Here is a 14,033-nt window from a genome sequence, read left to right as displayed (position 1 = left end):
GGCCGTCTGGGTTACTGGAGATGGCCCGTGGTGCTGGAGCAGAGGGATTGGCAGTGCTGTCCTGAGGCAGGCACAGGTGGGGGCCCTGAGGAACAGACACGCCCAGTGCCCACAGTGTCAGAGGTTCATCTGCGTAATCTGGCCAATTGTGGTTCATATACAAAGTAAAACAAGAGGAACAAATCCACACAAACATGCTGGAAATGCGAGATAAAGCCTCTGGAGAGAGGTGTAGTGATGAAGGCAGTTAAGACGGCGCGAAAGTAATACACGGAGAATTCCCGTTAAAAAATTCCAGCCACCAACCAGAGAGAAACTGCGGGCCCTGGAGCTGTGGGCAGGGACCCTGAGCACCAGTCTGTTCTGCAGAGAGGGCAGCGGCTCAATGGCGCCCTCTTGGAGAAAATTCCATGAACCAGATGCCTCCGGCCAGGCCAGCCCTGCCTCATGCAGGCAGCCTCCTCAGCAAAGACCACTCTCAAAAAAATTCTTCTCATTGTTTACTAAGTGCCACTACATGGAAGCTCAGAGAAATAGGATTTGTGGAAGAGAGTACTGAAGAATACTACTATTGGCTGTCTTTTATGATTATCTCTAGTTAGAAATCGTTTTTTGGTATTGGAGGTTTAAAAGAACAAAACATCTGCAGCCTGATGGTGGGTTCAGTGACATTCTGTAGCTGGAGAGGGGAAAACCATCAGACCCAGTAAGTAGCGGCTGAGCTGGCAGCTCTGATGTTCCTCTGTGACACGGGCTTTTATTCTGCGCACGCGTCGGGCTCTGCCTGTACTGAGAGGTTCCACTGCGTCTTCGTTAAACCGGCTTTGAGGAGGAAGTGGAGATCCTGTTAGACCAGAGGCATCTCCATGCAGAGACAGCCCCAGAGGTGCCCCCACCCGTGTGGGAGGCGACTGCCCAGGCCCCAGGGGGTGACCAGCTGTTGCCAGTGGAATGGGTTGAGGGGACAGTCACTTCCAACTGGGGGCTTCTCCCCATCTGCTGGAGGGATGGGCTCCAAGAGCCCTGGGGAGGCAGAGCCACAGATGAGGGCCTGGAGTCTGGCTCTGGGATGTGAGCCACTGTGCGCGTCGGAGTCCATGTGTGTGAGCACCTGCGGGTGACAGACGTGCCGCCGAAGTCCATGTGGCTCACGGGCTGCTTCCATCCTTCCAGACGTGGCGGCTCTGATTCAAAGGCCGTTTTGTGGGGGCTGTTCACCAGCGATGCATGGGACCACAGGCTAAGAGGGGCAGCAGGCAGTCCACCTGGGGACCTGGGCTACCCCTGTCAAGCTCAAGCAGACACCTTTGTGTCACAATGAGGGCTCCCCCCGGAAGAGGTGGCTGCCCCAGGTCACTCTGGGCTCACAGTGGATGCACAGTGGACAGCAGCTGCACGGTGGCCGTCGTGATGGACTCTGGGGCAGACAGGCTTCTGTAACATGGGCCTCGCAGAGCTGGTCCGGAATGCTGGGGGCGTGCTGGGTACCTACTGGGTCCGCCCGTCGAGTGAGCACTGAGAACTGAACTGCCACAGCCACCGCCTGTGGCCTGCACACGGTGCCATCCAGCAGAGTGGGGACTGTAGGCGTGATGCCAGGCTGGCAGTCAGGGGAGCCCCAGGACAACCTGAGCAGGACAAGAGCTGCTCCTCACCCTCCTGCTGCCTTCTTAGAAGCTGTGTCTACCCCTGGCCCGAAGTCAGTGACAAGATGGAGTCGACATCCTGCCCGCTCTTCTGGCCTCCCTGCTTCACACCCAGGCCCAGACCTTGCCCTGCTGGGCAGGTCCACGGGACAGAGAGATGCCCCAAGACTCTGCTGCTCAGACTAAACCCTGTGTCCCGGAGGACTGAAGTGGCAGGAGCAACACAGAAGGGGGCCGGGGTGCGGGGCACTCCCTAAGAACCCAGCACAGAAGACAACCAGGGAAGGACGGGAGGGGAGCACGGAGCACGGGAGCCTCATGCAGGTGTGCGCTTCACACAGCGGGGCCAAGGTCACCCTTCTCGAAGGCAGCCCTGCTTTTTCCCAGCGCCCTCGACACCCAGTGCAAGTGGAGGGCATGCGGTGGGCAGGACAGCTGTGGAGGGAGGAGACGGCCAAGACCTCCCCTGTGGGGCAGGCCTGTGGGTGGGGAGTTTTAGGACACAGCCTGGTCCATTGTGACAGCCACAGGCATTTAGCCTGGAGACTGCCCAGGCGTCCCGTGATGGCTCAGAGGCCCACTTTACCCAAAAAAGCTGACCTGCCTCCCAGCATTCCAGGCAGTAATGTCGACACCACTGATGTGAAACAGAACACACAGCATATTAGACAAATGCAGATATTAAACTTTTATTGGAAACTGGTTAAAAAGTAAGGCACTCCAAGCTTTATGGTTTCCTTGAGGTTACAGTTTTGTGGCTGCTCTTAGCGTATTTCAGAAAAAATCAGATGGACTAAGACCAACCTTATAGACGTAGTTTCTACACTGAACGCAAGGATTCACCCACTGTATTTAACAACCAAGCTCTACCTTCAGCTCAGCAGCCTACATTCAGGACGCTGATTTTGTGTACACACTACTGTATTCATACAAAGTTCGTATTTAACAACCAAGCTCTACCTTCAGCTCAGCAGCCTACATTCAGGACGCTGATTTTGCGTACATACTACTGTATTCATACAAAGTTCGTTCAAGTCTATTACTAAGTTTCTTTTATGAATAAACAATACAAAGTCCAATTTTGATGGCTGCTATAAAATACTTAGGAAACTCTGCAATACTTTACTACAAATACAAATGCCCAAGAGGTCAGAGAAATCAGACTGAAGAACTGGGTGCAGGTTCTATTCTTTGTGAAAATTTCAGCATAGGAATGTTATTCCCGGTACAGATGTACACAGTCAAAAAGGCTTATCAAGCTGTTTGATGAGTTCTTACTGTGTTCTGGATCACAGTGATCTGCCTGTGAACTTTAGTTCATGCTGAAGACAGTTTTCTCAGTTTTTATGACTGTGAAGTGTGAAAATGGAATGCATCATTTATCTTAGGTGCTGTCGACCTACTTTCCCAAAGCAAAATGTTTTAAAATTCAAGGCAATCTGGAACGGGGACTATTTTCAAACTTCCTTAGGCAGCACTTTTCAGTGATTCCTCGCACGCTGCTCTCCCTGCCATGAAGCGCTTGGTCTACTTACTAAAGCCACGTATTCTGATTTTACAGAAACGTGGGGCAGGTCCAGCAGTGCCACTGGAGAGCTCCTGGAGAAGCCCACTCTGAAGGAAGGGCTTAGAACACCCTTGAGCCAGAGCAGCTGGAAGCTGGACTGGTCCCGTGAGGCAGAAGGAGCACTGGCGCCTGCTGGGTGGTGTGAGGAGAGCCCTCAGCTGGCTCTGGACACACCTGCTTCTGGGGCACACGGCCCAGAGCCAGGCCTGTGGATGGGCCTTCCTTTCTTCTTGGGGTGGACCCCGTCCCCACGATCCCTAAATGGCCACCCCCCAGACAGCCCGACAGGCAGGGAGAGGCTTGCAGGCACTGAGGATGCCAACAGGGCTGGAGAAAGCTGCAGCGTCCTGCCCGTCCTCCCAACACTGCTGGCACACGAGCAGGCAACCAGTGCTGCAGAGGCAGGCCAAACACCACATTTATAATTCAAGCTTCCAAGGGAAAAAGATTCTCATGTTCTAGTAAAGATACAAATTTTAAAAACTATCCAAAAAGAGCCTGAATTTTTATATGAAAGTCTTCTGGTGAAATCTTTTAAGTAGGGAGGAAAATCCAGTAATTTTTTTTTTTCTTTTTTTAAAGGTTTAGCTATTCCCCAATGCTATTTAATACAATTGAGGTTAGGAAGTAAGTCCTTATCAGACTGTGTACTGGAGCCCCGTGTCATCAGCAAAAGCCATGTGAGTCGACAGGTGTGAAGACTCGATGCTGTCCGTGGTTTTATGGGGAATGATGAGGGCTGGTCAGTTCTCCTCACGACAGAAGCCAGACTGGCTTCCCTCTGTTGCGTGTGAAGCTTGTCAGCAGACAGAGAGGAAGGCAGGGCTCTGCTGCTGCCCCAGGAGAATGACAGTCATAGCGCTAGGTGCCGTCAGGCGGCTTTGCGTGCAGTTAGCTTCTTACAAACTGAGAAGAGTATAAAAGACCCCAAACCCCAAAGATTTCTTATTTCAAGTGACTAAATCTAGAAACAGAGATGAACAGGGAATAGAAGGTCACCAGTTTGCAGGATGAGAGGAAGACTGTCCTTCAGGGGCAGCTCTCCGGCCACCTGTCCTGGAAGGCTGGCAGGTTCACTGGTCAAGGTCAGGAGACCGCGAGGGCCACGTGGTCTCCCGGTTGGGCTGCGCTGCGGAGTGTGCACCTCACAGGAAGCGTCGGGACTGCCTGACGGCTGGAGCGCTTTAGTTGTTTTCAAATCTAGCATATGGGTTTTCTTCTTTAAACAGGCCTGAAAACAAAATCAACCTGAATCATAACTTCGTTCATTCAACCAGAAACAAAATCTAAAAAGCCACACAGACTAAGTTTTATAAGAAGATTTACTGGCCGGGCGCGGTGGCTCAAGCCTGTAATCCCAGCACTTTGGGAGGCCGAGAGGGGCGGATCATGAGGTCAGGAGATCGAGACCATCCTGGCTAACACGGTGAAACCCCATCTCTACTAAAAATACAAAAAACTAGCCGGGCGAGTGGCGGGCGCCTGTAGTCCCAGCTACTCGGGAGGCTGAGGCAGGAGAATGGCGTAAACCCGGGAGGCGGAGCTTGCAGTGAGCTGAGATCCGGCCACTGCACTCCAGCCTGGGCGCAAAGCGAGACTCCATCTCAAAAAAAAAAAAAAAAAAAAAAAAAAGAAGATTTACTGAGGGTATAGCAACAACGGGTGTTGTAAGCAGGCTCTCATACTGTGCTTAACCTTTTTTGAAGTCAAACCACTTTAAACTTTGAAATAAAATTTACTAGAAACAAGAATTCTAACAAATCCTAAGAGATAAGCACTTATTTCCTGATGCTCGGCAAAGAAAAGAAATTTAAGGCAAATATTTCTTTCCACAGTGGTTGGTTAGTTCCACAGTGAATGGCTAGTATTAAACAAAATAACCTTACTTTGTGCTTATACTTGCTCTTAAACCTTTCAAATTAAGGCTACAGAAAGAACTAACACGACCCTCAATCTAACTCTCAAGTACTCTGACAGAACTGTAATAAAATGTGTATTTAACCATAAGAGTAAACCCATGGTAGTTACCCAAGGACCAGGAGTTTTCCCTTCACACTGCAGACACACATGCACATACACACACTCTCTCCCCCTTCATTTTTTATTTGAGACGGAGTTTTGCTCTTGTTGCCTAGGATAGAGTGCAATGGTGCAGTCTTGGCTCACTGCAACCTCTGCCTCCTGGGTTCAAGGAACTCTCCTGCCTCAGCTTCCGGGTAGCTGGGACTACAGGCATCCATCACCACACTTAGCTAATTTTTGTATTTTTAGTAGAGACAGGGTTTCACCATGTTGGTCAGGCTGGTCTCGAACTCCCGACCTCAGGTGATCCACCCATCTCGGCCTCCCTGTAATCCCTCCCTGCAGCTGGGATTACAGGCATGAGCCACCGCCCCGGCCTCTCTCTCCCTTTAAAAATCTGTATTGCACACTAAAATTATCTGCAGTGATTACAACAAAGCTACTCACTGCAGGTATTCTGGGGGCTGGGTGGAAGAGGAGGCAGGGAAGCAGAGGGATGGTAAGGAAGGGCCTAGCCACATTTCTTTCTTGCCTGTCAAGGAGGGCCACAGGCATCAGGCTTTGGGAGATGAGGCTCAAAGTTGGTTTCGGGAAAGAGTCATCAGATACCAGCTGCAAGCAGACTGGTTAAGGTCTTATTGAAAAACCTGCTCCTGAGTCTACTTCCAGTTCAGAGGGAAAACCCAAAGCCAAAAGAAGGGTTTTGCGTGCGTGCTGGTATTTTATATAACTGCACCAGGTTGACTCACACACTTTCTCCCACTCTCCCATCAGGAATTCCTCGGAATTATTCTACCTAGCCGAGGCTTTCTAAAGCACAGGCCATTCAATGGGCTTTATTACAAACTGGCACAAAAAGCTAATTTCATCAATGCAAATTAATGGGCCAAATTAACCACCAAAATGGCAGGTGCAAGTCAATCAGGGCCCTGACACAGAAGACACCGCTCCACCAAGAACCTGGCCGGCTGCCCACAGCCTCACACCCGCTGGGAGCTGGGGCACAGTAAAGGTCGAGCAACTTTAAACACAGCTTGCACTTGGCGATAGCAGGTGCTGGGCTGTGTGTGTGTGTGTGTGTCCACCTCATCTTTTATTTACATTAACGTTAGTCACTAGGTGCCAAAAAGCTCGTTTGACTCTTCCATTTCAAGGAAAGCATGCTGCCTTCAGCCAAGGCCTGCACAGACGCTGCTGGGCCCACGCTCCACGAACACAGGCATGCGCTCGCTGAGGAGGGCAACCCTGGTGCTGCTCCTTGTGACAGCTGCACGCAGGTACCCGGTCACCACCCACTCCAGACACACACCAGGAAACACAGGCGACGGAGGGGGCGGGGCAAGGACAAGGCAGCAGCGAACCCAGAAAGTCAGTGCCCAAGCACGAAGCACTCAGGAGACTGATGGGCGGGAACACGTAGGAAAAAGCCTCCATCAGCCGCTGGTCATCTAGAGGCCAGCAGCCACGGCAGCCTCACACCCCAAAGTCGACACTTTGAGACTGGCAGGACTCACCTGGCCTCAGGTCACAGCACAGTCACATGGAGGGGACTTTCCAAGGAGGCCAGAACTGACAGGGAGGGGACATCCCGGCCAGTGGGCAGAGCTACCCAGCATTTACAGCCCAGGGCACCAGCAGCATGGGGCCTCTGCAGCCCCCATGAGAGGGAACCAAGCCTCTGGGGGCTACAACGCCAACCACCCGCACCTGACAGAGGCGCTGCTCACAGTGGCTGCTGGGCTTTGCAGTCCTGTCCCCTACCTGATGACGGAAACAACTGCAGTGATGTCACCATGCCCCCAGTGGGCGGGATCCTAAAATACCACAAATTTATGGTATTTCCTAATACAAACAGAAGACTCAAAACACCTGCATTAGTCAGAAAAGGCTCTGAAATTTTCCAATTAGGTTTAGCCTTTAATACACTGCTTCAAGGAAAGCACCGTGGGCACAGAACGACAGATTCCCGAGGCCCACGGCTGCCGTGAACCCAGGACCTCACACCTCGCACAGGCGAGGAGTCAGTTCCCACCATGTCCATGACGTCACACAACCACAAACCCAGCGCGGGAGACGCTAGACTCTTTTCGGACTTTAAAATCAGTACATAATTGGCTGGGCACAGTGGCTCACGCCTGTAATCCCAGCACTTTGGGAGGCCGAGGCGGGCAGATCATGAGGTCAGGAGATTGAGACCATCCTGGCTAACACGGTGAAACCACATCTCTACTAAAAACACAAAAAATTAGTCGGGCGTCTGTAGTCCCAGCTACTTGGGTGGCTGAAGCAGGAGAATGGCGTGAACCCGGGAGGCATAGCTTGCAGTGAGCCGAGATTGCGCCACTGCACTCCAGCCTCGGCAACAGAGCAAGACTCCGACTCAAAAAAAAAAGAAAAAATCAGTACAGAATCAATGAAGCGCGGCTGGGTGATGGTGTTCAGTGTTCAGCAGTGAACGTCACGTGATTTGGGGGAGCACAGATCATGTAATGCGTATTTCCGATTCACTCCAACTAAATAAAAGGTTTACACTTGGCAAATACATTCCTTCTGGCTCCTTCAAAGCTCCCCTCCAAAATCTCTCCAGACACAACCAAACAAGAACAGAACCCCCAGGCCGGGCGAGAGGGAGCAGGGCTGGTGCTGGGGAGTGCTTGGAAGGAGCGCCTGCCACACTCGGAAGATGGCAACGAGCAACGAGCAACGTGTCCGCGGATGAGGGGCCGCCCTGAAACAAAGACCAGAAAGCCGCAGCACCTCGGCTGCGCAGGTGCGCCCATGGGAAGCCCAACATGACAGCAGAACAGCCGCAGACTTCCGGCCCAGCAGTCTTGTGACTCGATAAGCAAACAGGTGTCTGAGAAACCAGACTTCATGAAGACGACTGGCTGAGATAAAAATATTCCTAGGAATGAGTTCACCACAGCACTGCTGGCGACAACCGCCAGCTGTTCCTCTCTGGAGAGACCTCCTTCTGTTCCAATGGGTGAACCCAGAGCCCAATCTCAGGCCCCACTGGCACTAATGAGGACCGAGACAGCGTGCCATCGCCTCCCAACCAGTCCAATGAGGACCCAGACAGCGTGCCATCGCCTCCCAACCAGTCCAGTGAGGACCCAGACAGCGTGCCATCGCCTCCCAACCAGTCAAAAAGGAGGCGTGACCAGTCCTTACCATATTTTTTTCTGATTTCATCATGTCTTGTCTTCATCTCTGCTCTCCTAAAACACGGAGGAACATTATGAGCACCAAGCTACAAGGCACGGCAGAACTGCTAGACACGCCCTTCCGGGTCCTTCAGTGGAGGCTCCAGGTTTCTTCTGGTGGCTTCCCTCCAGTTCCCAGAGTGAAAACAGGATGGGGACAAGCTTGGTCATCAGGCCACATACCCACCAGGACAGGCAAGGTGACAACGAACCCAGTCTTCGAAGGTTGTTCCAATGTATTATTCTATTCTTTTCAATAAAAGCAATTCAAATGCCCAATATCGTGATTTTTAAAAAGCTTTTTTCATATGAAGAAAACACAGTAAAAATCATATCCCAGGTTCTGAATGGTTAGGAAAATGCAGTTGTCAGCTTTTACTTAGTAGCATGTGACTTCAAGGTGACTACATGGAAAATATGTCCCGCCTCCACCCTCACCCGCCACCAACCTGACAGTTGGCCCCTCAGATCCTCTCCCTTGCCAGGTGTGGACGACACCACCTCCTCCCAGGGCTACCCGAGAGCCCCAGCACACACTCAGGAGAGTGCTGTGTCGCCAGGGAAAGGGTGACAGGAGAGCCGACCTGGCCACAGTCAGACGCTGTCCCCTCTGAGCCTCAGCTTGCTCTTGGCAAATGCTGGGCCGGGACGAGCCGCCTTAGCAGCCGTCACACATTGGTGACACCGAGCGCAGACTCAGTCTTATCGCACTGATGGGAGGAGACCAGCGAGGAAGCCCGTAGAAACAAGGTTCGCAGCCACTACTAGATTCCCACCACGGTCTCTCCCTCTCTACCACGACCTAGAAGATCCCCTGGGCACTACACACATTCTTAATTTCTAAAAACTGAGGGAAACTCAGGATGTGTCCACGTGATTTCCATGGCCTGGCAGATCTGAATCCCCTCGAAGTGACCTTCTTCCCAGCAGGCATCACTGCGACCTCACCGTTCCTCCTGCCGTATCCGCCTCTCCTCCCGCTCGCGCATGGCCTTCTCCTCGCTCCTGTCTGGCTTCCGGCTCCTCTTCCTCCTGCAGCAGCAGCAGCAGCAGATGGCAATGCCCAGGAGGAGGGCTCCTCCGACCACCGACATGGTGATGATCAACGCCTCAAAGTTCACTGGAGATTTAAGCACCTGGAGTTAGGGCCGCCCCAGACACATAACCGACCCAGCACCGCAGCCTTCCCTTGTCCCTGGGGAACAACCTCGGAACACAGGAGCTAAGGAGGAAAGCCACCTCGGCCAGGAAGCTGGCTCCTGGGGTGTGGAGAGCCTGTGGCCCTGCCCCCACCCCCCAGGGTCCCGCCCTCTCCGAGTCTCCTTTCAGCCACATGTTCCTATCTGTGACTTACAATTTATTAACAATTTATAATATTAACCACAATGAACTGCAGTGACAGGGTAGTCTGTCTCAGTTGAGTATGAAAAGGTATTTCAAGCCTGAGAAAAGTTAACTAAACCAAAATTCCAAGCTACGTATTCAGACTCTCCTAAGACATTCTAAACTCATAGAAATGGAGGTTAGAAATGGAGGTTAAGCCCGATGCAGCTTTGTTTTTTTTTTTTTTTTTTTTTTTTTGAGACAGAGTCTTGCTCTGTCGCCCAGGCTGGGGTGCAGTGGCCAGATCTCAGCTCACTGCAAGCTCCGCCTCCCGGGTTTAGACCATTCTCCTGCCTCAGCCTCCCGAGTAGCTGGGACTACAGGCGCCCGCCACCTCGCCCGGCTAATTTTTTGTATTTTTTAGTAGAGACGGGGTTTCACCGTGTTAGCCAGGATGGTCTCGATCTCCTGACCTCGTGATCCGCCCGTCTCGGCCTCCCAAAGTGCTGGGATTACAGGCTTGAGCCACCGCGCCCGGCCTGCAGCTTTGTTTTTTGTTTAAACCACAGTCAAGAATATTACAATGGTTTACAAGAGAAATATTGTAAATTTTTATTTACAATAAATTTATGTAAAGGGCACATGCTGCCAGCCAGTTTCGTAAGGAATGACCGTGGAGGAACGGATGAGGCCACGGAACAAGACGGGATCATCTTCAAATCGAATATTTTGGGGACCTTGGGGTTGAAGAACGGCTGACTAATCAGTCCCAAACCCTATTATGATTTCCTTAACCAGCCTTCCGAGACACATGCACATTTAAAACAGATTTTACTATTCTTTTAAACTTATTTTAAAGATCTATATATTAAAATCAGCCAAGATTTTTCCATTCAGTTCAAACCAGAGTCAATTAAAAAATACTGTAACACTACTTTTGCAAACATGTTTTTTTTTTTTTGAGACGGAGTCTCACGCTGTTGCCCAGGCTGGAGTGCAGTGGCGCGATCTCAGCTCACTGCAAGCTCCGCCTCCTGGGTTCACGCCATTCTCCTGCCTCAGCCTCCTGAGTAGCTGGGACTACAGGCGCCCGCCACCACACCCGGCTAGGTTTTTGTGTTTTTTAGTAGAGACGGGGTTTCACTGTGTTAGCCAGGATGGTCTCGAACTCCTGACCTCGTGATCCGCCCGTCTCGGCCTCCCAAAGTGCTGGGATTACAGGCTTGAGCCACCGCGCCCGGCCCCGCAAACATGTTTTCAATCATGCAGTTCAAACAGCCTTCTTGGCTGGACACAGTGGCTCACACCTATAATCCCAGCACTTTGGGAGGCCAAAACGGGAGGACGGCTTGAGTCCAGGAGTTTAACACCCGCCTGGCCAACAAAGTGAGACCCACCCCTGCCCATCTCTACAAAAATTTTTTAAAAACTAGCTGGGTGTGGTGCATGCACCTCTGGTCCCAGCGACACGGGAGGCTGAGGTGGGAGGATCGCTTGAGCTCGGGAGGTTGAGGCTGCAGTGAGCCAAGCCTGCACTATTGCACTCCAGCTTGGGGAACATGGCAAGACACCATCTCGAAAAAAACCAAAAACACCCACCCAGCCTCCTGAAGATGGCTTTATAAGCAAACTCCCCTGGGCAGTAGATTACCGCATGATTCACTGTTTTTAACTACAGTTAATAGCTGTGCCACCACCACAGGTGACAACCTCTGACCTCCAGGAGCTGGGAGTGAACACTTGCTGCACGCCTGGGCCCTGGCAAGGAGGCTGACAGCGAGGCCTCTGGGGCTCCCTCAGCCTCACCCCCCTGCTGCCCTGGACCCTGAGATCCACTTCTAGTGGGTTACTCGTTCAACAGAATTCATTTCTTAGTTTATTAAAATAGTTTGAAAATCAGGAATAGGAGGTTACATCTGATCAAATGCCTTTTGAACTTTTAATCCTGTGTTTTTTCCTCCTCTGACCTGCTCTGGAAGTATAGAATTGCAAAAATTCTAGTAATAGGGAGAACTACAGAGGAGAGCTTCATTGGCAGAAGATGTCATTTTCTGACTGGAGAACTCCAGAAAAATCAACTAAAAAACCCAATGAGACCAACAAGATGGCTGGCCCTAAAACACATCTACCCCTCAGACAGCTTTTCTGATTAGCAGCTAAAACTAGTTAAAAAACAAACAGAAATCCTGTCACAATGGGAAACACACTTTGGGCTCCTTTTTGCTGATTCTACGGGGTAAAACCCATGAACTTGAACTTGAACCAAAGGATGCAGGAGAGGCCTGGCAAAGAGAGGCATCCTGCCTTGGGACCAACGGCCAATGCTGTAGACATCTCATTTTCCTCCAAGTGAGCATGTTTTTCAGGTCATTACAACTAAAGTTCCAAAATAATTTTGCCTAGAACTGGATAAAAATGGTTCTAAGGTTATTTGTAAGAATAAACAACGACCTGTGGTGCGACACCTAAAACTGGTTATCATGTGCGCCATGGCATCTGGTGAAACCAGGAGGGCCCTGAAGGCCCAGTCACAACTTCTCCTCCCCACTCTGCTCCCGTGGACAAGGCTGGACAAGGTCTCAGCTCAGACAGCCTCTTCCTCCTTTTGGCAGGGCCAGGCACACTTCCTGTTTCTCCTGGAGGAGCGGGTGTCAGTTCCCTCTCAGCCTCAGAATTAACCAAACAAGGTCATCGCACCCCCCCTCCTGTCACAACACGGCTGCCTCCTCGAGCCCTGTTCCCCTGCCTGACCCTGCGTGGCGTGCAGTGCCCTCTCCCCGCTGTGGCTGTGACTAGTCACCTGCTGTCGCTCTTGTGTACAGGGCTGGACACTGTGTGTCCATCCACTTCTGCAGCCTAATGTGGGAATTTCATTTCACAAGAGAATTGTCAGAAACGCCCACCACTTGTAAAGGTGCTCAGCATGACCGGCCAGTCACTGCAGAAATGCAGATGAGAAGCACAAGACACCATGACATACCCACTAGATGGACTAAACTTAGGGTGACTGGTGACCCTAAACATTGGGAGGGATGTGGAGCAACCAAGTCCCACATTGCTTGGGGGAGGCCAAACTGGTACAGCCACTCCAAAAATGTTTGGCAGATGCACTAAGGCTAAACACAGATATGCGCTGTGACACAGCAACTCCACTCCTACGCGCCTCCAGAAGTGAGCACCTGTGCCGGCGCCAACACAAGACGGCTCACAGCAGCACCAGAGGGACCCAGACGTCCCCGGGCAGCAGCGCCAGAAGGACCCAGACGTCCCCGGGCAGCAGCACGAGACGGACCCAGACGTCCCCGGGCGGCAGCGCCAGGGGGACCCAGACGTCCCCAGGCGGCAGCGTGGCTGAACAGCTATAGAACACTGCACGAGACAGACAACTGGTGCAGGCAACTGACATGAATCTTGGGCACACGCTGAATAAAACGTCCAATAAAGCACAGGATTTCCTCCACATAAAGGCTGGAACCAGCGACACTAATCTGTGGTGACGGGAAGTCCAGTCAGTGGCTCCCGTGGGGGTCCTGACAGGAACTGGGCCTTCTGAGAGTCCTGGAAGTCCTACCTATTTTGCTGTGAGTGGTGATCACCTGTATACGTATGCAAAAATGCACTGAATATATGTACGCACACGTGTGTGCACTGTGTAGGCTATAAACCACAGTCCATGCAGAGGGAGACTTTAGATGTGTGCACTTCATCAGAAGCTATGGGCCACTAAAAACACCTCCAGAACAGGTGCTCCAAAGGGCAAGGCTCCCCAGGTCCAGGAGCTGTCTCTACAGAGTGGTCATTAAGGGAAGTTCCATGGAAGGCACGAGGCAAGGTGGAGGCAGGCATGACCAGGCCCTGGGCAGACATGACAGGAACACACATGATGAGCACATGAATGTTCACACACACACACGCATCACACACATCACACATGAATGTGCACACACACCACCACCTCCCCTGCCAGACATCCCACACTACAACCACCACCACCACGCAAACTTCTGAATTCTCTAGGGCCTCAACGCTGGCAACAAGTTGTTTCAGGTGGAGCCTGAGAGATTTTGAAATGGAAATCAATTAGAAGAGCGATAAGACATAAGTTGCAGAGGGACCCAAGATGCAAATAAACAAAAGGAATCATCCAAACACCTTAAGAAAACACTGCTCCTTTACAAAGCTTGGGAACCCTACGTATTACCCCAAAACCTGAAGCCTAAAAGATGAATAAATTCAACTACATAATAATAAGTTCCAGGTAACAAAACA

General features: G+C 51.5%; 1 protein-coding gene across 2 annotated transcripts in view; it reads right to left on the bottom strand.

Moving 5' to 3' along the window:
- Positions 1-2,319: 2,319 nt before the first annotated feature.
- Positions 2,320-14,033, bottom strand: part of PTTG1IP (PTTG1 interacting protein) — a 28,687-nt gene continuing 16,973 nt past the window's right edge. The window contains exons 4-6 of one of the 2 annotated variants that reach the window (XM_005548525.5): positions 9,390-9,561; positions 8,410-8,456; positions 3,818-4,444 (exon numbers count right to left, since the gene is read on the bottom strand). In XM_005548525.5, coding sequence (XP_005548582.3) covers positions 4,398-4,444; positions 8,410-8,456; positions 9,390-9,561 — 266 coding nt within the window. In that variant the 3' untranslated portion in view covers positions 3,818-4,397. Of the gene's footprint in view, positions 4,445-8,409; positions 8,457-9,389; positions 9,562-14,033 lie in introns of both variants that reach the window. The other variant, XM_015446752.4, reaches the window with a different exon arrangement.

This window comes from Macaca fascicularis, chromosome 3 (assembly GCF_037993035.2).
Source record: "Macaca fascicularis isolate 582-1 chromosome 3, T2T-MFA8v1.1".
Classification (NCBI taxonomy): Eukaryota; Metazoa; Chordata; class Mammalia; order Primates; family Cercopithecidae; genus Macaca; species Macaca fascicularis.
This window is presented reverse-complemented; position numbering and strand designations above follow the sequence as displayed.